This window comes from Eurytemora carolleeae, unplaced genomic scaffold (genome assembly GCF_000591075.1).
Source record: "Eurytemora carolleeae unplaced genomic scaffold, Eaff_2.0 scaffold500, whole genome shotgun sequence".
NCBI classification, from domain to species: Eukaryota; Metazoa; Arthropoda; class Copepoda; order Calanoida; family Temoridae; genus Eurytemora; species Eurytemora carolleeae.
This window is the reverse complement of record NW_019396405.1, coordinates 331059-355120: the sequence shown is the minus strand read 5'-3', so window position 1 is coordinate 355120 and position 24062 is coordinate 331059. Positions and strand designations below refer to the sequence as shown.

General features: G+C 31.9%; 2 protein-coding genes across 8 annotated transcripts in view; both read right to left on the bottom strand.

Annotated features, from left to right (window-relative positions):
* Nucleotides 1–2732, bottom strand: part of LOC111702612 (guanosine-3',5'-bis(diphosphate) 3'-pyrophosphohydrolase MESH1) — a 7827-nt gene extending 5095 nt beyond the window's left edge. Inside the window, exons 1-6 of the mRNA XM_023474366.1 lie at nt 2604–2732; nt 2164–2238; nt 1947–1976; nt 386–460; nt 184–226; nt 65–120 (exon numbers count right to left, since the gene is read on the bottom strand). Coding sequence (XP_023330134.1) covers nt 65–120; nt 184–226; nt 386–460; nt 1947–1976; nt 2164–2238; nt 2604–2660 — 336 coding nt within the window. The 5' untranslated portion in view covers nt 2661–2732. The remainder of the gene's footprint in view (nt 1–64; nt 121–183; nt 227–385; nt 461–1946; nt 1977–2163; nt 2239–2603) is intronic.
* The window catches only part of LOC111702610 (putative phosphatidate phosphatase), a 32493-nt gene continuing 11107 nt past the window's right edge, over nt 2677–24062 (bottom strand). For 6 of the 7 annotated variants that reach the window (XM_023474360.1, XM_023474363.1, XM_023474358.1 and 3 more), the window contains exons 3-15: nt 17644–17700; nt 15127–15202; nt 14864–14914; nt 11210–11263; nt 9473–9542; nt 8200–8254; nt 6967–7045; nt 5890–5943; nt 5229–5260; nt 4794–4885; nt 4400–4466; nt 3651–3927; nt 2677–3288 (exon numbers count right to left, since the gene is read on the bottom strand). In XM_023474360.1, the coding sequence (XP_023330128.1) occupies nt 3734–3927; nt 4400–4466; nt 4794–4885; nt 5229–5260; nt 5890–5943; nt 6967–7045; nt 8200–8254; nt 9473–9542; nt 11210–11263; nt 14864–14914; nt 15127–15202; nt 17644–17700 (881 nt within the window). In that variant the 3' untranslated portion in view covers nt 2677–3288; nt 3651–3733. Of the gene's footprint in view, nt 3289–3645; nt 3928–4399; nt 4467–4793; nt 4886–5228; nt 5261–5889; nt 5944–6966; nt 7046–8199; nt 8255–9472; nt 9543–11209; nt 11264–14863; nt 14915–15126; nt 15203–17643; nt 17701–24062 lie in introns of all 7 variants that reach the window. The other variant, XM_023474359.1, reaches the window with a different exon arrangement.

Below are 24062 nucleotides of genomic sequence, written 5' to 3'. Positions count from 1 at the left end.
CTATGAGGCGCCCCGCCCCCCCCCCTCCCACCGACCTATAAAACTGCTTCAACTTTATTTCTACCTCTTTTGATGCGTGTCTGGCGTGAATTATCTGAAGCCGTTTTCTTTCATGCTTTTCTAACAATAATAAAAAAAAGAATATAAACTGTTCAAACTCCTATTACATTTTCTTTAAGGTACCTTGTCCCTTTTCATCAGTCACTTCTGCCACAATACTAGCAACCTGGAAGAGGAAAAATGATCAAAACAAATTATTTACGATATTTACAAACATTTTCATTAATATTTTTTAATAAACTAAGAGAGATATTTAGAGAAAGTTTTATTTTTGTAAGAAAAATATGAAATGAAAGTTAAAAGATGTGTAAAGAATAAAGAATACCTTTTCTCCAAAATGTATTTTAAGTTCCTCCAAGGTAGTTTCTGTATCCTCTACTGTATCATGCAGCAGGGCTGCCTAGACAATTAACACACTCTTTATTCTCTACTGTATCATGCAGCAGGGCTGCCTAAAAAATTAACACACCCTGTATCCTCTACTGTATCATGCAGCAGAGCTGCCTTGACAGTTAACACACCCTGTTTCCTCTACTGTACCATGCAGCAGAGCTGCCTAAATAATTAACACCCTGTATCCTCTACTGTATCATGCAGCAGGGCTGCCTTGACAATTAACACACCCTGTATCCTCTACTGTACCATGCAGCAGAGCTGCCTAAACAATTAACACCCTGTATCCTCTACTGTACCATGCAGCAGGGCTGCCTTGACAATTAAAACCCTGTGTCCTCTACTGCATCATGCAGCAGGGCTGCCTAGACAATTAACACACTCTTTATTCTCTACTGTATCATGCAGAAGGGCTGCCTAGACAATTAACACACTCTTTATTCTCTACTGTATCATGCAGCAGGGCTGCCTAAAAAATTAACACACCCTGTATCCTCTACTGTATCATGCAGCAGAGCTGCCTTGACAATTAACACACCCTGTTTCCTCTACTGTACCATGCAGCAGAGCTGCCTAAACAATTAACACCCTGTATCCTCTTCTGTATCATGCAGCAGGGCTGCCTTGACAATTAACACAGCCTGTATCCTCTACTGTACCATGCAGCAGGGCTGCCTTGACAATTAAAACCCTGTGTCCTCTACTGTATCATGCAGCAGGGCTGCCTTGACAATTAACACACCCTGTATCCTCTACTGTATCATGCAGAAGGGCTGCCTAAACAGTTAACACACTCTTTATTCTTTACTGTATCATGCAGAAGGGCTGCCTTAACAGTCAACACACCCTGTATCCTCTAATGTATCATGCATAAGGGCTGCCTAGACAATTCACACACCCTGTATCCTCTACTGTAACATGCAGCAGGGCTGCCTAAACTGTTAACACACCCTGTATCCTCAACTGTATCATGCAGCAGGGCTGCCTAAACAGTTAACACACCCTGTATCCTCTTGTGTACAACGAGTTCAAATAAGGTAAGAATTCATAAACTATTAAAAAATCGCCTTTCCCCCACCAAGCATAATATAAATTCAATTATTGCTTCTGTATATAAGTTCTCAACTCTGAGTTGGAAATTATTAGGTGCGGTTTTATTTCAGTTGGGTCCAATTTCTGGCTTTAACCCATAAATTCAGCCAATTTTGAACCACTCCAGCACAGCGTTTCAAGAACAAATAGGAAGTGGTCAATAAATCTGATCAGTTTCATTAAAGAAAAAGAAGATTGCTAAACTTCCTTTTACGGAAAAATTAGACTGATCAATTCCTTCCTATTCACTCAAATATTTCCATATTTGGTTAATCAATTTCTAAAATTCTGCAATCAACCTACCAAGTTAATTTTTCTCAAAATTTGGTTAAAATAAATGTCATCTTTTTACTTATTATGTTTACAAAACATATGATTTTCTATGTTATAAAATGTATTACCTGAATCACGTCCAAATCTGTGACACCAGCCTAAAAAATAAAGATACTAATATAAGCCAATGATTGAACCAGAACACAGAATAAAGAAAACAGTTAATTCTAATTAATTTATCAACATTTAATAACAGACTAATTTATGTATCTTAACCCGACTAGCTGGGTACACTGTGGTTTCAGTACAGTGTACACAGTACAAACCAATGTACATATTATATACCTGAGTAAGATAATTAGCTACACCAATAGGATGGTTTATGTATGGCGTACCCTCAGTATCCTTTCGTCGTTGATCCTGGAATATTTATTAAATAATCTTAAAGATAATTATCTTACTAATTATCTTACTGCTACTAATCTTACTGATAATAAACTTACTGATAATAAACTTACTGATAACAATCTTACTGATAACAATCTTACTGATAATAATCTTACTGATAATAATCTTACTAATAACAATCTTACTGATAACAATCTTACTGATAATAATCTTACTGATAACAATCTTACTGATAACAATCTTACTGATAACAATCTTACTGATAACAATCTTACTGATAATAATCTTACTGCTACTGCTACTGCTACTGCTACTGAGAATAACAATGGTTAAAATAAAAATAATAATAATAATAATAATAATAATATAACAAATACCTTGTGTTTTATTGCTGCGAAGTTTGTAGCTTTCATTAAAATGGTTAAATCAGACATAGTTAATTCTGAAAAATCTAACAGATATTTCTGGCAATATTTCTATTTCATTATTTTAATATGTAATTTATTGCGTAATTCTGAGGTAGGATAGTTAAAATATGCAGGATGTCACAATACATAAGAATCTCATTATTGAAAATTAAATATATTTAAGTAAGATGAATTTTTACAATATCAATATTGAATTCTTTGCTTAGTGGAACCCTAAGTACATAAGGCGCTCTAGAGGCATAATTATTTTACAAGCTACACAATTGGATTTTTAATTGATAAAAAGTGTTAATTTAAAGTAATACATTTTTCTGAAAAATCATTTACAGGGTTTTTGCCCATCAAAAAAATTATTTATGTCAACAAAATATTACGGAGACCAAACAGTTTTCATGCTTAATAGTTATTATTGTTAAAATAGAAATGATAAATCAAAATTTGTCTGTATTTATAAGTGATACATGAGGGGTAATTGACATTCTTATTCAGTCTTTAAAAATGGTAAAGGTTGAGAACAAAAAATATGATATGTTTTTTTTTTTACAAAACTTAAGTGTCATACATTCTTAAGTACACCCTGAGTATATAATATTATCAATATTGAAAATAATATAATGTGAATAAAAAACCAGTGCTTAGGATCCATTTAATTTTGATGCGGAATCGGATCCTGAATTCGCACTAGAAAAAAATGGATCCGGATCCAGGTTATTTCTATAAGATTTACTGAATTTTCTTAACAAAAAATAATTTTCAATTTTTTTTGTTTTTTTTCCGCTTATTTTTATCCTAAAATTTAATCCAATCAGAAATGAGGAAATTTTTATAATCTCGCTTTTTCAAAAGTTTAAATTTGGTGTTTTAGGAGTAAAAAAGTTTTGTTTTGCAGTTTTGGTTGATATTTTACCCCTTGGATCGATCCGTGGATCCGCATATTTTTGCGAATCCGGATCCGGATCCAGGAAGTCAAAATCTTGTAGATCCTAAGCACTGAACAAAACTGTAATATTTCATTCCTATGTCATGGATTTTTATATAAAAATGAATATACAGTTTATCCTGTTCTTGCCAAATATAGGTTAGGAAATTTGCATCTTTAGGTTTGAGATAGAGCTTGCAGACACGTCTGTTTCCATTAGAGTATTATTAGTAATCAACTCCATTTCCGTATTCGTAGATTTTTCACAAATATCTCCCGCATTTCTTCTCGGCATTTGATATGCAGCAGCAAGGGCAAAGATTGCCCCCAGAATACTTCCCGCGATCACATCTCCTGGATTAGCATTGTATTACTCTAAACACTGTAAACATATGTTGGCAGGATTCATGTTTTGAGTGAACCGGATGCAATATAATTTTTTTGGTAAATAGGGGTAAAATGGGCAACTTTTTTAAAAGGACGTTAAGTTACTGTACGTCCCTTGGGAAATTAAGTAAAATAACGAACCGCTTTGCAAAATTTTTGATTTCATTTTCATCTAAAGACGATAAAATTGTGTACAACTACGTTTACAGGAAATACAATTTTTTCCATAACCCCGGGTTCCCTTTACCAATTTTGCCAACAAAACATCCCTCGCTAAAATTGATCTTGAAAACCATTGTTAAAATTAAAATTCCCATAACATCCCTATAAAGTAGTTGTAAATGATAAAAGATTTAAGGAAATAAATATTGGTTATAAATTCTTATTGTGAATTCATTTTAGTTTAGAATAAAATTTAAAAAAAAGTTGAGAAAATGACCTGGATGATGCTTGTTATCTGTTACTCTTGAAACAGCAGTGAACATGGCGTAAAGTAAACAACTAGCCTAGATTAATAACTGCCGATAATCTTTACATCAATATATTTTGTTTGTCTGTTTGTCAAATGTTAAACGGCTAAAAGTGGATGACCCAAGGGAAGATTTATGGCGGGTCCAAATAGAAAAGTTTTGGAAATCCGCCATTTTATCAGCTTGTATACCTGGAATAGCTGGACTAGAAGAGAGGTCAGCTTGTATACCTGGACTAGAAGAGAAGTCAGCTTATTTATATACCTGGACTAGAAGAGAGGTCAGCTTGTATACCTGGACTAGCTGGACTAGAAGAGAGGCTAGCTTATATACGTGGACTAGAAGAGGGGTCAGCTTATATACCTGGACTAGTTGGACTGGAAGAGAGGTCAGCTTGCTCCTGTGGAGAATGAAGATTGTCAGAGTCATCCCATAGAAAGCAAGACTTGAATGCCCTGTAATAAAAAAAATCTAAAGGCTTGTTTTGAAATGCAAGTATTCACTATAGAAGATAATATTTCAACATTGGTTTATTTTAACAATTATTGAGTTTTAGGTCTAATAGTTAAAAACCCATTGAAAAATTGACAAGACGACATTTTATAAAATCTTTCGATGTTTTTAAAGTTCTGGTTAAACTGTAGAAAAACAAAGTTTTCAATAATATTACTCAGAAAGAGATGTCAAGGGTACCGTTGTGAATAAGAAATGTCGCTCATAAATTGGAAAGCTATTTGAAATTACGTCTAGAGTTCATTTAATATTCCTTTGTTAAAATAAGATCAGTTATAATATTACCTGAAGGGAAAGAAAGGCGCGCCTCCTTTATCCTAAAATTAAACAATAATTAGCAGCGCTCGGCACAGATTATTGTTTTAACCGCCCCAGCATATAATGGCTATCTATGTACTTTCTATCTACAGTTAAACCCCAAACAAGCCATACATCGTAAGATTTTATCAAATGTCATCTTGACAATTTTTCAATGGGTTTTATACTATTTAACGTATATCTCGGTATTTGCGAAAATAAATAAATTGCCATGAATATGCGGGAACAGTTTTAAAGAGCTCCATAAAATCATTTAATTAAAAAACTCAATATCTGCAACATTCCATAATTAAAAATACGACATTTGATTAATTCATTCGATGTATTTATTATTTAGGGTTTAAATGTAAGGTTTCCATTTGCAGTGCGCAAAAATAGCGAAAAACTTTAACTGTAGCTGGAGGACTTTTCTGTACAAGTTCTAAGTTCATTAGGCTGCCAAAACACAAAAATCGTATTGGTTTGACAAAAGCTTATTTTCCTGTGTCTCTGTTGTTATGGATATCAATATAATAATTTTTACCATCATTGCCCTTACAATGCACGGCCCTAAATATAACAAACATATCATCAAACCATTTACATTAATTAATCAAACATGCAGATAATTAATTAGATACTTAATTACCTATTTTTTAGATATTCTTTACTTTCTGGGAACAATTCAGGGTTTCCGATACAACTAAATAAATTAATACTGTGAATTGTGAAGACGACTTTTGAACTCAACTCAAGTTATAATTTTAAATAGTCCAATAAACAAAAAACACAACAATTGTGTACAATACACACCCATAACACTTAAAAAAATTATTTTCCAGCCACTGCACTGGTAAAACTTTTTGCTTTTAAAAAAAGTTTATACATTAACAAAAATAAAAAAATACTAATGCGCCCTAATGGGTCCTCTGCTATGTAGTTTTAGGGTTTAATTAAAAAAGTTTATACATACATATACAAAAATAAAAAAATATTAATGCGAGTCAATATGCATTCCCCCCTATTCTGTTACATGTAAATGTAATTTTTTTTGTAAAGGTATCATCTATAACCCTTATAATCATTTATAGCCCTGATCGGCTAGATAAGGCCTGACTAATGTATTGTATTTACTATGTATATAATATTTTTTTAATGTTTGAACTCTCGCTGCTATAAACTAAACCTAGGCACTAGAAATATAACCAATACTTTTTAGTTACTCTGAAATCAAAAGTGATAAGTTGACAATCAGAAAACTCTGGAAAAGAAAGTCGACTTTTAAAGATATGACTTTAAGTAGTTTAATAAACATGAGACACAGAAATTTAGCATTGTAAAGAGACCCATTTTACTTAATAAGTTATTAATAACTTACTAAAAAACAACATCAAGTGCACCTCATAATTGCTTTAATGTCGTCTTCCTATTCTCTAGTTTTCTGGTTATCACCGTATGTAGTTCAGGTTCTAAAATGATGATACAAAAACTACAGAACTCTAGATTAAATTTATTAAACTAAAAATATGCTAAGTGACTTTGGTAAAATATATCCAAATATTACTAAGTACACCTTAATCAATCTAACTAAAATTGGAAAAATTTAGATACAGTATTACTAAACATATGATAATTGAGAGACTATTCTTCTATGTGCGCTTTTATAGACTAAATCAATTAATAAAACACGTCATAATTTGAATGATTGATTAAATAGTGTAAAAACCTGTAATTGCTGACATAAGTAGGATTGTTTATAGATCCACAAACTGTATCGTCTAAATCCAAGTTTACTGCACAAACATCTGCAGATACAAACACATCAATTATTCAAGAGATGATAAAAATTCTAAAAATTCGAATAACTTGATTATCTAAGGTTGATATTGTAACTTGAGTATCTGTAGTTGATATTGTTACTTGAGCATCTGTAGTTGATATTGTTACTTTGGTATCTGTAGTTGATATTGTCACTTGAGTATCTGTAGTTGATATTGTTACTTGAGTATCTGTAGTTGATATTGTTACTTGGGTATCTGTAGTTGATATGTTGATATTGTTACTTGCGTATCTGTAGTTGATATTGTCACTTGAGTATCTGTAGTTGATATTGTTACTTGAGTATCTGTAGTTGATATTGTTACTTGAGTATCTGTAGTTGATATTGTTACTTAAGTATCTGTAGTTGATATTGTTACTTGAGTATCTGTAGTTGATATTGTTCACCTGAATTAAAGGTTTCAATCATGTTTTAAAGATGAAAAGTAAAAACGAAGAAGAATTAAACCAGTGTTTTTAAATTTTTTTTTATGTATGTGTACCACGAAACAAGATGGCAGCAAAACGACATAAAAGTCGTCTTACATCTTTGATTTTACTTTTGACATTCAGTCGTCAACCTACTTTAACATGTATGATTCTTGAAACCATAACCACAACACTAGCAGTTCTAGCATTTCCAAAATGTGGTCTGCCTTTTTTGTGCTTTCAATTTTACCCAATATATTAAGAATTTTAGTTCAGATTTCAATTTTGATAAATAAAACCTAAACTATTGAAACTGAACGAAAAACAACTTTAAAACATCTCAGGAAAACAACTTTAAAAATGCTCGACTCGGAATTTCTTCAGGAATTTTTTGCTTTGCTTTGTACATCCTTAAAATCTTAAATTCTGGATTTATTCCCATTTTTTTTTGGATCAAGAATATCTATCGATTGTTCAAACATCGAAAGTTTTTATTATTATTTTCTTAGAACATGCAGTTTATTAGATAAAGTAAAATTGCCGCGTTAGTGATTGTAAATTTAACCAGATGTAGAACTAAATCCTGAGTGTGTCAACCTAGGTTGCACCAGCTAGCCCTGCCTACTGTAGTTGGTGTACCAGACGATTCAGCTCAGATTCAAATGTACATGAGTTGAGTGTAAGAAGTATAAGAAAATAATTGTCTGTTTTCCTAAGAAATGAGGACGAAGACGACCAACTGCAATTTTCAGGATCTGCGTAGTTGTCTAAAAATTATTTTAAAATTGTAATTTTAACACTTAAAGACAAATTCAGAGTTACATTTTTTTCAAATTTCCTTCAAGCCCTTAGGGGAACAGAGTGAAGCTTCCACTGGGAATTAATCATACCTTCCATCTTTCCTTCACATAGAATTGTATTTGAAATTTTTTTTTTTTTTAAATTGCAGATTGCAGGGTTAGAGGCTTAAACTTTATTAATGCTAGATAATGGAAACTGCATACAAAGCACAGATAATAGAGATAATAAAGATAATATACAGGTTTCCCACAGATAATCGATATAATATAAAGGGTTCCCACAGATAATCGAGATAATATACAGGGTTCCCACAGATAATCGAGATAATATACAGGGTTCCCACAGATAAGAGATAATATACAGGGTTCCCATAAATAATAGAGATATTATACAGGGTTCCCTTAGATAATAGAGATAATATACAGGTTTCCCACAGATAATCGAGATAATATACAGTGTTCCCACAGATAATAGAGATAATATACAGGGTTCCCACAGATAATAGAGATAATATACGGGGTTCCTACAGATAATAGAGGTAATATACAGGTTTCCCACAGATAATAGAGATAATATACAGTGTTCCCACAGATAATAGAGATAATTACAGGGTTCCCAAAGATAATAGAGATAATATACAGGGTTCCCACAAAGGAAGAGACATTTGAGACGATTGTACAGAATTAATTTCCCTGTTGTTATGATTACGTGTAAACATATTTTTTTCTTTGTCAAATCATAAAATAGGCCACCAATAGACTATATTTAATTGTCCTGTATGTAAGAGTTTTAATTCGTCTTTACAGTCTCATCCTTTGTGGGTGACCCTGTAGAAAAGCACTCTGACAGGCAACATTATTAATGATAGAATTTACATTTTACATTTACATTTTAATCTGCTAGTTCTAGTTAGTATAAGCGGAAAGAATTAAAATTAAAATTGATTGCACTGTATTAATACAACAACTATTAAGTAAATATGTACAAATAAATATGTAAGTAAATATGTACAAATAAATATGTAAGCAAAGTGAGAACTTTTTTTAATTCTCCTCAATATTTTTCATACTTAACAAAACAATCAGAACAATACGAATCTTTTCAGAGTTTATTATATATAGATGTTATTTGCCGATTGTGGTGCCTATATATAATACAATTTAAAATATATTAGTACCATTCACCTGAGTTATTAATCCAAAAAATACAAGTAGTTTCAGGTCAAAAAGTACACCTCTCCACCCCTTCTTCAATCTAAACAAGAAGTTCAAGGTCAAACAGTACACCTCTCCACCCCTTCTTCAATCTAAACAAAAAGTTCAAGGTCAAACAGTACACCTCTCCACCCCTTCTTCAATCTAAACAAAAAGTTCAAGATTATAAAGTACACCTCATCACCCCTAAACAAAAATTACACTCCACCAATCCTTCTTCCGTTTAAACAAGAAGTTCAAGGTTAAAAAGTACACCTCTCTCCAGTCTCCATCCATTCTTTCAAGAAGTCCAATGTTAAAACTTCACGCAACCTCGTGTTATTAACATCAGACGTCTAATTTAAATATCGCCATGACACAAGCATACGTAATCATAATTTAATGATGTCAAAACATATTTCATTGGGTTGTATAGTCGTCCAACATTTAATAAACAATATGCACCTGAGAAGTTCAATATTTCAAAACTTTATCAATATAAACAAATCATCAAAATTCGGAGTCTTGAAGATTAAATCTTTAAATTTATTCATGTAAATAGAATATTAGGGGAAGCAATTTAAACTCAGCTAAACTAAAAACCTTTTATCTTGAAGAAATAAAAATTGAATTGAAAGATTTCTTTTTTAGGATTTCATTGATCCTACAATGACGCCATCTCTACAAATGTCTATTTCATGAATGAGAGAGAAATAAGCTTATTTTTTACTTTTCATTCATTCAAAATACAGGGATGTTCAAATTTTCAGAATTTTCTTTAAAAAAACATATTAAATATAAGTAAATTTCCGAATTTTTATTTTAACTTAATTTAACACAAAGCGTTGAAAATTGTTGCTAATATTTTGCTTTTTTGGAATGGTTTCGCTTTCCAAATTGTAAAATGTTTTGGTTTAAAATGAAAATTAGAGATCATACAATGTTTGTTAGGTATTAACCTGGCAAACAGAAACCAGTACATAACAATCCAGGTACTAACCTGGCAAACAGAAACCAGTACATAACAATCCACGTACTAATCTGGCAAACAGAAACCAGTACATAATTATACAGGTACTAACCTGATTAACAGAAACCAGTGGAGAACAATCCGGGAACTAACCTGGCAAGCAGAAACCAGTACATAACAATCCTGGTACTAACCTGGCAAACAGATACCAGACCAGAACAATCCTAGTACTAACCTGGCAAACAGAAACCAGTGCAGAACAATCAAGGTACTAACCTGGCAAACAGAAACCAGTACATAACAATCCTGGTACTAACCTGGCAAACAGAAACCAGACCAGAACAATCCTAGTACTAACCTGGCAAACAGAAACCAGTGCAGAACAATCAAGGTACTAACCTGGCAAACAGAAACAAGTACATAACAATCCAGGTACTAACCTGGAAAACAAAAACCAGTACAAAACAATCCAGGTACTAACCTGGCAAACAGAAACCAGTACATAACAATCCAGGTACTAACCTGGCAAACAGAAACAAGTACATAACAATCCAGGTACTAACCTGGAAAACAAAAAACAATCCAGGTACTAACCTGGCAAACAGAAACCAGTACATAACAATCCAGGTACTAACCTGGAAAACAAAAACCAGTACAAAACAATCCAGGTACTAACTTGGCAAACAGAAACCAGTACATAACAATCCAGGCACTAACTTGGCAAACAGAAACCAGTGCAGAACAATCAAGATACTAACCTGGCAAACAGAAACCAGTGCAGAACAATCAAACAAACAAGAGGTACGCCATAACTAAAATAAGTAAAAGTTTCCATATAAATACAATTAAAAATATGGTAAATGTTAACACTAAAATAAAAATAAAATTATGCTAAATGTTAATACATCAGGAGTATCAGGAGAACGATTTTAAAGCCCCCCAGTTTGGAGATTCCAGACCGCCATACAGTTGAGCTGAGAATGCAGTATTGTAGCGAAAATTTTGAAGATTCATTTGAGACCTGTCATTCTCAATATCATCCCTCCAAAATGGACATTCTATGAGGATTTTAAAGATTAAATTTGCACTCTTGCTAAACAAATATGCACCGTAAAAATTTATGATAGGTCTTTCTTAAAAATTTCGCTATCTCTACAATGCTGCATTCTCAGCTCAGCTACCATGTCAAGTAAGACACTTACTTTAATATCGTCTTCCTGTTCCCCTGTTTTATAGATCCCACTGTATAGTTGTATTTATTTTATCCCGGCATCATTGCAGTTCTTAAAATCCTCATTTTTACTGATTAAAACCATTAATAATGTGTGTTTTAAAAGTTTATAAGGATTAAAACTTACTAAAGTCAAACACATTCGTTAAAATATTTTGACAATACTTCTGCTGTAATAATTTTCTCAGAGAGCATTTGTGAGGGGGGGGGGGAATTTTTGCGCACGTCAGCGCGCAAAACAAATTGAAATGAATGAGTCACTATTGTAGAGAAACCAAAAATGAAAATAATCAGTTTTCAAAATTTGAAACATGGATATTTACTGCAATACTTGATGAAACAAAGCTTTGAAGGGTATTTTTTTGAATCATAATTGAAATATGTCTGCAGTCACTTTAAAACTCTCAATTGATTCTATATTAATTAAACTTCTTTGTAGGTTTGTGAACTTTGAAGAAATGAAAAAATAAATTTGCAAAATGATTTAAACAAAGATAATGAAAAGCTTCAAAAGTACTGCCTCTAAAATAAAAAATCTTAGGTTTTCTTTTTAACAAATCTCCAGATGTAATATTACATGAGCCCCCCCCCTCCCTGCGTGCCTGTGCACTCAGGCCCCGTACGCCCCCGAAATTATAATATGCAAGTGCGGTTGATTTATAAAAGTGGTATGCGGATTAATGTTGCAGATGGCAAGGAAGAAAATTGTGAGAATTCAGCACGTTTCAGATAGAAAAACGACAATATCTTCCCCCCTACTTCTCAGATAGAGTTACCGTTATTATTGGACAAAAATGCATTCAAAAATAAAGTTTTAAAACGTTTATGAAAAATCTAGCTTAAAGGGAGTGACCGGCTATGTTAGGTAGTTGAACTGAGTATGCAGTGTTGTGGAAAACTTCTTTTGGATTAATTTGAGACTCATTAAACTTTTTAAAGATCTGTAAATCCTGAGTTTGAGCGCAAATTCGACGTTCAAAACTCCTACTTTGGGGGTGGATACGTTTTCAGAATTCGTTTTTTTCTAATTATTAAATAACGACAACGAAAAATAAAGTAAAAATTATACAGTATTCTAATTAGATGGTTAGGAACATATTTCTCATAAGAAATTTGTCAATAAATGCTAAAATCGATTATTTCGTTTTCATTATTATATTGAATTTCTTATCTTCTTTAAATTTATTCGCAGATTTTTTCAAATTCTTCAAATGTCGTCTTTTCAATAATAATTCTAGAAAATCTGCGAAAATCTTTGTGAATAATGAGAAACCAGAATAATGAGAAAATAGAAACTAATAATTGAACAAGATTACTTATTTTCGATGATAAGATTAATTTTTTTAATGGCGTCTGTAGTTTATTGTAGAACTTTTTTTACATTTTATGTCGTCGTTATTTAATAATTAAAAAAAAAACTAATTCTGAAAACGTATCCACCCCCAAAGTAGGAGTTTTGAACGTGGAAATTGCGCTTAAACTCAGGATTTACAGATCTTTAAAAAGTTTAATATGTCTCGAATGAATCCGAAAGAAGTTTTCCACAACACTGCATACTCAGTTCAACTACCTTACATAGCCGGTCACTCCCTTTAAGAAAAAAATCAATTTTTAGAATGCTAGATTAATTGATAATAACTTTATGTTAAATTTGTACAACAGTTCCATCATTTATTAAGATTGAACACGCATTCGTGCATAAAATTACTGCACTATCATTTTCATTCTCCTCCCCCCGTAACCCATTGCATAAAAAAGTTTGAACTTATTTTTTATTTTTAAAAGACCCCCCCCTTCATGAATTCTAAAGATCTGCAACCCTCCTGGTTGAATATAAAAACTTCCATGGCATGGTTCTATAATACATACTAATATTGGGGATATGAATATATATATATATAAAGATAATAAGTCTATTGTAAATTTGGTCTGACATGATTTATTCATTAATACAATTACATGCGTCATACGTACTATTATACATACATATTATATAAATATATATATAGTTTTATATGTAGTTCTACAAGAAATCGTTCAGGTGTAGTTCTTACCAAAATTGACCATAATCTGATGTAGTTTTAACCAAAATTATCCATTATCTGGTGTAGTTCTAACCAAGTATCCATAATATGTATAGTTCTAACCAAAATTATCCATAATCTGGTGTAGTTTTAACCAATATTTTCCATAATCTGGTGGGGTTCTATAAAAAATATCCATAATCTAGTTCAGTTTTAACCACAATTATCCATTATATGATGTAGTTCTAAATTATCTTAAAGCTGATGTAATTTTAACCAAAGTTTTCCATAATCTGGGGTAGTTCAAGCTAAAATTATCCTTAATCTGGAGTAGTTCTAACCAATTATCCATAATCTGGTGTAGTTAAAGTAAAACTTATCCGTTATCTGGTGCAGTTCTAACCAAATTTATCCAAATTCTTGTGTAGTTTGGAACCAAAATTATGCATTATGAGATGTAGTTCTGACCTAAATTATCCATAATCTGGCGTAGTTCTAACCAAAATTATCCATAATCTGGTGGGGTTTTAACCAAAATTATCCATAATCTGGTGTAGTTCTAACCAAAATTATCCATAAGCTGATGTAGTTCTAACCAAAATTATCCATAATCTGATGTAGCTTAAACAAAATTATCCATAATCTGGTGTAGCTCTAAAAAAAATTATCCATTTTCTGGTGTAGTTCTAACCAAAATTATCCATAATCTGGTGTAGTTCTAACCGAAATTATCTATAATCTGGTGGGGTTCTAACCAAAACTATTCATCATCTGATGTAGTTTTAAACAAAATTATCCATACTCTTGTGCAGTTCTAACCAAAGTTAAATAGAATATGATTTAATATTAACCAAAATTATCCATAATATGGTGTAATTCTAACCAAAACTATCCATAATCTGATGTAGCTTTAACCAAAATTATCTATAATCTGGTGTACTTCTACCCAAAATTAAATTTAATCTGACTTAATATTAACCAAAATTATCCATACTCTTGTGTAGTTCTAACCAAAATTAAATAAAATCTGATTAAATATTAGCCAAAATTATCCATAATTTGGTGCAGTTTAAACCAAGGTTATCAATAATTCATAACCATCTGAGATTTGAAAAATTAACCCTGAACTTAGAAAATAAGAAAAAAATGTTTATTACCTGATGATATTATTGACCTCAGTTGGCACTGTTGAGTTATGATATGGAAATCTAGATAAAAAAATATAAATTATTTACTTAACTTTTACAGAGAGATTTAAACGATATCAATTCAAGAAGATATAGAAATAAGAGACAAAATTTAAAGAATTTGAGTGCGTGGCTGAACTATTCACTGTTGGTTCAAATTTGAACCACTGATTCAAAGAAAATGTAAACTTTCTGACCAACAAGACCAGGATTCAGTATTTGTAATAATTGACCTAATGGAAGAATCAGAACAGAAGAATCCAGAGTGATGTGGAGCAGCATAGTTTTTAAATCCAACAAATACAGCTCCTGAATAATATGAATTATAATAATACAGCTCCTGGATAATATGAATTATAATAAAGCTCATGAATAATATAAATTATAATTCAGCTCCTGGATAGTATAAATAATAATACAGCTCCTGAATAATATGAATTATAATACAGCTCCAGGATAATATGAATTATAATACAGCTCCTGGATAATATGAATTATACTACAGCTCCTGGATAATATGAATTATAATACAGCTCCTAGATAATATGAATTATAATACAGCTCCTGAATAATATAAATTATAACACAGCTCCTGAAAAATATGAATTATAATACAGCTCCAGGATAACATATATCATAATACAGTTCCTGGATAATATGAATTATAATACAGCTCCTAGATAATATGAATTATAATACAGTTCCTGGATAATATGAATTATAATACAGCTCCTAGATAATATAAATTTCACCTAAAACATTTTTTAAAAATATTTTGAAAAAACAAACAGATACAAATTAAAAAGTTATTATTTACTTGGTTTACAAAAATGATTATCATTTTCCCAAGGTTATAAAATGCTTCTGTGAAATGATGCAAATTATACGCATCCTGGTTCAGTTATTTTTCTTGAAATGCTATGGTATTCTTCTATTGCAAGAATGAAACCAGTTTCGTGTTTGAAGAATTAAAAATGCATTCTGAAACATTCCTCAGCCGTTAGATGTTTATCAGACGTAAGTTCAGAAAATAAGAATTAACAATCGACTAGTTAATAGCTTCCAATATAAGTTTATTTTGATTAAGGTACGGAAAAAAATTGCAATTTTTAAAATATTTTATTATTTAATTAAAAATCAAATCCCCCCCCCCCCTCCATTTCACAAGTACATGTCTGATCTACAACGATGGCCTTAAACCCAAAAATGGCCATGTTCTTATATCAGAAAATTGATAATCTAATTTTGATTTTTCTAAGTAATAGAGTTAGCGAATTAAGTACAAAGAGAAAGAGGGACGAATTCAACACGATTTATTAACGTAAAAAACGAAATTTTCACTTTTGTTGCTTTGGTTAAATATTTTATGATATTATATAATATTATTATTCAACATTATACATTTCAAGAAATTTCAAAATTATAACTATTTAATCTCAATCTCCAATTGTACGTCAAAACTAATTTCGACAATTTCCGTTACATGCTTATATGTTATGCTCATAACTAATGTTAGGTCAGGCCTTCTGCAGCTCCACGGCTTTGACAGACTTAAGGTGGATTTCAGAATCAAACATTTCCACAAGTTGTTAACTTTCACATATTCACTTTAACATCAATCAACTACAACTTACCGTTAACTTTTACATATTCACTTTAACATCAATCAAGTACAACTTTCCGTTAACTTTCACTGATACACTTAAAAATCAATCAAGTACAACCTTCCGTTAACTTTTACATATTCACTATTCACTTAAACATCAATCAACTACAACTTTCCATTAACTTTCACATATTCACTTAAACATCAATCAAGTACAACTTTCCGTTAACTTTCATATATTCACTTTAACATCAATCAAGTACAACTTTCCGTTAATTTTCACATATTCACTTTAACATCAATCAAGTACAACTTACCGTTAACTTTCACATATTCACTTTAACATCAATCAAGTACAACTTAATTTTCACATATTCACTTTAACATCAATCAAGTACAACTTACCGTTAACTTTCACATATTCACTTTAACATCAATCAAGTACAACTTACCGTTAACTTTCACATATTCACTTTAACATCAATCAAGTACAACTTTCCGTTAACGGTCAATGCCGTTAGACCCAACCCAACCCGTTTAAAATATGCTACAGTGGTCGGTAATTATATAAATACAATTAAGACAACTTTTTTATTTAAATTTTGTTTACAAGCTTTGTTCGAATTATAAGTTTACAAGTAATTAGAAGAACCTTTCTAAATTGACAGCTTTTCTTTGTTTCCATGTTTCTATGTATCCAGAGCTGAAAACTTTAGAATGGTGGATATCAGGATTAAGGCTTAATCCACTCTTTTTCTTAATCTCGAGATTAAATATTGCTTGGAAAACTCATGACTTTAATCTTCAGATTAATTATTCGACGGGATATCTGGATATTTCATTCTAAAGTTTTCAGCTCATGCTGTTTAAAATTTGATATAAATCAACATTCAAACCGAAAGTCGTCTTCGTTGTATTAATATATGCGACGACGACTTATCTTTCTAATTTAATACAAAAACCTTGAATTAAAAAAAATTCTGATTATTTGAATTATTCAGATTGGGCATAACAAATAAACGGCAATTTCACCGTTTACGGGCGGAAATTTACCCAGGCCTACAACAAACGGGAGGGGGGGAGGGGGGTTGGAGAATAGATTTAGTTTAACATTCAATTTTTTTCATTAAAATGAAGATATTACCTACTATGATGAATGCAACTATATCCAGCCCACTAGTCAGGCACTTGTTAATCAGATCTATAAACAATATTTCTTAATGTATCTTTACAATTTTGGAAATCCACCAAAAAAATCGGAAAAATCCGCTAAATTTTACATTTTTAATATAATTTATGCAAATAAGGCCTACCTAAAAGCCTAACTTATTACAGCCAAGTTTACAATAATTTTCTCGTGTCAAGTAAACGCAGAAAAAATCAAATTCTGCATTATAAAAATATTCAAATTTATGTTTAATAGCTTTTATAAAGGAATTCTAATCAATCTTCTTGGAAAGGAGATAAGATATTAACAGTCAGGATAAAGTTACGATTTCACAATTCAAAATTAATCAATTTTAACCATTTACAAGCCGGGGTAAAGAGGTATATTGGGGAAGGGGGAGGGCGTGAAAAATCTAACATTAAAAATGTTTAAGTTATAATTATATAGTTTTACTATATTTGACCAACTTCAGATTGTTACAAATATGCTGAAGATTCAACTTTTAAAAAGCTGTTTAAAGGGACTGTAAAAGAAAAATGAAAGGGGGTATAGAATCTCAGACGTTGAACGATACATATAAGCCATCTATCTGATGTTCTTGTCTCGAGAAATTGATATAAAATTGTGTCAAAATAATACCAAAACGTATATATATCAGATTTTGTATAAGAATTGTAGTTTTTAAGCAGATCATATTCAGTAAATACGAAACCAATATGAAAACGATTATATCCAACATGAGCCTCAGATTTGCGCCGGTTATATTTTTTTTGCATTTTTAATAGATACAATTGATAATATTCTTACATAGAGTCCGAATATTCCGTGTTACGTCACCAGAACTTCAGCCAATGGCAGTACAGTATACTGTTCACGTGATACAGACGGAAATCAAGTATACTGCAGTGCTGCACTGCCATTGGCTGAAGTTCTGGTGACGTAATACGGACTATACGGACTAAATGTAATAATATGATCAATATTATCTAAAAAAATGCAAAATAAAAATTAAAATTTTTTAATAGGACCAAATCTAAGATTCTCAGGGTCCTGAGGGATATCGTTGTTTTCAGATTGGTAACGTATTTGTTGAAAATCATCTGTTTACTACTACAACTCTTATACACAATCAGATATATATATATATATGTTTTGTATAATTTTGACACAGTTTAATATCAATTTCTCGAGACAGGAACATCAGATAGATGACTTAAATGTATTTTTCAACGCCTGAGATTCTCAGATTTCAGACTATGTATTAGAAATGCGCAAGTCACAAGACAAAGCTTAATTAAGGGTACCGTTGTGAATTTGGCATTGCCGTGTTTGCATGGATGGTCACTTGAAATTATGATTACAGTCTTTTTAAATATGTAAATTTTCCCCAGGAACAAACGATTTTTTTCAAGAAAATGTATTTTTTCCAAAAGACTGTTCGTGTTACTCACACTATGATCGCCTATCGATACCTCTATACTCTTTTGTCCCATGCAAATATTTCTATAATATCAAAAGCTTTAGAATCGGTTTCGACGTAGATAAATTAAAAGCGTCAATTACAGTAAATATATAACGCCCAAAAACAGGAAATGACTTAAATGGCTAAAATTGCAGAAGGNGTGTTACACTGTACAGTTTAACTGAATGACACTATAAAAACTAATTTTTATGTCTGACAATATATTTCCGGTTTCAACAATGTACAACGTAAATTTTGAAAATATAATTGTGAGTCACATATTATAAAATTGAAAAATATTATAGTTTACAATAGGCATACATTTTATTCAGAGAAAAGCTCTCTTGTATTTTGACATTAGAAAACAAAGGGAGGTCTAATATTGAAGACTTTTTGAAATCTCTGTTACTTCCAACCATAGGTTGAGGTAGAGGTGAAGATAATAAAGGAACAATAGATTGGTTAAGATGTGGTGGCTGAAAACAGAATTGCTAATTCACGATAGTAAATATTTGAAATTGCTGCAATTAATAAAAAAAAAGAGAGGGGGCATGGTTGGAGGGGTTGGGGTTATTTTGATCTTCATCCCCCCCATTATTTAAATTATTAACAGGAAATTAATACCAAATTATTTTCACGTAAGAGGTAAATGAGATAAATGAGAGTGTTAGAATTGGTTTATAGTTGATGCACACATTTTAGAATACCGCAAATATTTTCCATAGTGTTAAAAACGCATATAATGACAAGCAGTTTACGGTTGCATTTTCTTCAGTTGAAAGTTAACCAACTTTCTCTAGAGTACAACCTTCTACCCTTCTACCCTTATTCCCTTCTACCTTTCTACCCTTCTACCCGTCTACCCCTCTACCCGTCTACCCTTCTACCCTTCTACCCTTCTACCCGTCTACCTGTCTACCCTTCTACCCTTCTACCCCCACCCTTCTACCCTTCTAATCCTGCCTCATCTTTTAATACTCATGCCTTTTGAACTCTCAAGACACAGCCATCAATTTCTAATCCTCAGCCATTTAAACGCTTAAACTCAGTATCTAACACACCTCAAAACTCAGCCTTTAACCGTTAATCATTTATTATTTTAAACCCTCAATCATCTTCTAAACCTAAAGAATAAACTATAACACTACATTTTTCAATAAAAAGCTTCGAAAAAAATTCAATTCGAGTGCAATTTTTAAGATGCCGCTGTATTAAAATTTGTTCATCTGTGTTTAAACTTAAACAAAAATATTTTTTGAATATTCGTGATATTTTGCATATTTAGTCTTATAATCTGCACAACAGACATGTAAACAAATATTTATTGGCACTCTATATTATTGATAACTTGTTATCTTTTACTTTTTATGAACTATGCAAAATCCAGCCAAATACTAGTTTTAATGTTTGCAACAATTCATCAATTTGAATACATTTATTCTTTACATTTATTCTCTACATTTATCCTCTACATTCATCCTCTACATTTATTCTCTACATTCATCATCTACATTCATCCTCTACATTCATACTCTACATTCATCCTCTACATTCATCATCTACATTCATCCTCTACATTTATCCTCTATATTCATCCTCTACATTCATACTCTACATTCATCCTCTACATTTATCTTCTACATTCATCCTCTACATTCATCCTCTACAATTATCCTCTACATTCATCCTCTACATTCACCCTTTACATTTATCCTTTACATTCATCCTCTACATTTATCCTCTACATTTGTCCTCTACATTTGTCCTCTACATTCGCCCTCTACATATATACTCTACATTTATCCTCTACATTCATACTCTACATTCATACTCTACATTCATACTCTACATTCATCCTCTACATTCATCCTCTACATTTATCCTAGTCATTCATCCTCTACATTTATCCTCTACATTCATCCTCTACATTCAACCTCTACATTCATCCTCTACATTCATCCTCTACATTCATCCTCTTCATTCATCCTCTACATTCATCCTCTACATTCATCCTCTACATTCATCCTCTACATTTATCCTCTACATTCATCTTCTACATTCATCCTCTACATCTATCCTCTACATTTATCCTCTGCATTTATCCTCTACATTTATCCTCTACATTTATCCTCTACATTTATCCTCTACATTTATTTATTCTTTACATTTATCCTCTACATTTATCATCTACATTTATCCTCTACATTTATCCTCTACATTTATCCTCTACATTTATTCTTTACATTTATCCTCTACATTTATCATCTACATTTATCCTCTACATTTATCCTCTACATTTTTCCTCTACATTTATTCTTTACATTTATCCTCTACATTTATCATCTACATTCATCCTTTACACTCATCATCTACATTCATCCTCTACATTCATCCTTTACATTCATCCTCTACATTTATTCTCTACATTTATCCTCTACATTCATCCTCTTCATTCATCCTCTACATTCATCCTCTACATTCATCCTCTACATTTATCCTCTACATTCATCCTCCACATTCATCCTCTACATTTATCCTCTACATTTATCCTCTACATTTATCCTCTACATTTATCCTCTACATTTATCCTCTACATTCATCCTTTACATTCATCATCTACATTCACCCTCTACATTCATCCTCTACATTTATTCTTTACATTTATCCTCTACATTCCTCCTCTACATTTATCCGCTACATTTATCCTCTACATTTATCCTCTACACTTATCCTCTACATTCATCCTCTAAATTTATTATCCTTTACATTCATCCTTTACATTCATCCTTTACATTTATCCTCTACATTCATCCTTTACATTTATCCTCTGCATTCATCCACTACATTCATCCTTTACATTCATCATCTCCATTCATCATCTACATTTATCCTCTACATTCATCCTCTATATTTATCCTCTACATACGTCCTCTTCATTCATCCTATACAATCATCCTCTACATTCATCCTTTACATTCATCCTCTACATTTATCCTCTACATTTATCCTCTACATTCGTCCTCTACATTCGTCCTCTACATTCATCCTATACATTCATCCACTACATTTATACTCTACATTATTCCTCTACATTCATCCTCTACATTCATCCTTTACATTCATCCCCTACATTTATCCTCTACATTCATCCTCTACATTCATCCTCTACATTCATCCTCTACATTCATCCTCTACATTCATCCTCTAAATTCATCCTATACATACATCCTCTACATTCATACTCTACATTCATCCTCTATACATTCATGCTATAAATTCATCCTCTAAATTCATCCTTTACATTCATCCATTTAAGAGTGGGAGGAGGGGGGGNATTAATCAATGCAAACTACATTAATTGAAAATGAAACAGGGATACCAGTGATACCAGGGATACCAGGGATACCAGGGATACCAGGGATACCAGGGATACCAGGGATACCAGGGATACCAGATTTAAAAAACCTTAAAAATCAAATCAACACATTATGAAACAGTATAAATAAATCAATATATTTAAAAGAGAAAACTTAATATAAATACATCTACTCAAAGAAAGATCAAAAGGAAGTCTTGCACTAAAAACATGTCTAGATCTACGAACTATCTGTCTATCTTTCTTTTAGTCTATCAGTCTTTCATTCAATCATTCAATCAGTCAATGAGTCAATGAGCAAAGGCGTATACTGGGGGGCGAGGGGGCAGTGCCCCAACCTAGACCTGTAGAGGGGAGCGTAGCCCCCCCCCCCAAGAACTCAGAGCTATCACACTTTTCAAATTTGAAACTGAAGAGTGAAGAGGATTAAAAAATTTAATTTGCTGTTTTTTTCTGCTAGTTTTGTTTGATGGCGAGATAAAGCAGTACTTGTAAGGTAATTGGACTGTATGCGTATCTTAAAAGTATCCAAGAAGCCTAATGTTTTGAATTNGGGGGGGGGGGGGAGGCAAATAAGCGGGAAGAGGAAGGGTAAAGGAGGTAGAGGAAGGGGGTAAGATGTAGGAGATGGGGGGGGGAATTAACATAATGGAATATCTGTTCTTGTTCCCTGCAAATAACGTAGTTTGGAGTTCACCTTGATTTCAACTTACAAGAATGTCAACAAAGCCTGATGCATGCATTAAAAAAGTGCCATACTTGTAGTTTATGCATAACAGGATTTGAAGTACGACATTTAGATGTTAACGCAATTATATTGAAATATAAGAAAAATATAATCCAGATATTTCTTGAATCGGTTCTTTGTGTAAACACAAAAGCTTTTCATAAAACTCCATTTTTAACTAGTTTTTAAAATTAGACTTTTTCAAATTCAACCAATAACTTTCATAATCTTATCTTTTGGTTGAAAATTTTTAAAACAAATTTTGCAATTTGTTTTTAATTTAAGAAGTGTATTTGTCCCTGGTAATCCGTTCATTCATCCTACAAGTGCACAATATAAACGTGGTTATACAAAGAATTTACAGTGACGCAAGATTCCTATAATAATTTTGGGAGATTTGAGAGAGAAAAAATCTTTAACTAAATCTGAACAAGACCTCCTCACACCTAGCCTCCTTCCCCTTACCTTCAACCATCCACTCTCCTACTTATCCTCTATATTCATCCTCTACATTCATACTCTACATTCATCCTCTACATTTATCTTCTACATTCATCCTCTACATTCATCCTCTACAATTATCCTCTACATTCATCCTCTACATTCACCCTTTACATTTATCCTTTACATTCATCCTCTACATTTATCCTCTACATTTGTCCTCTACATTTGTCCTCTACATTCGCCCTCTACATATATACTCTACATTTATCCTCTACATTCATACTCTACATTCATACTCTACATTCATACTCTACATTCATCCTCTACATTCATCCTCTACATTTATCCTAGTCATTCATCCTCTACATTTATCCTCTACATTCATC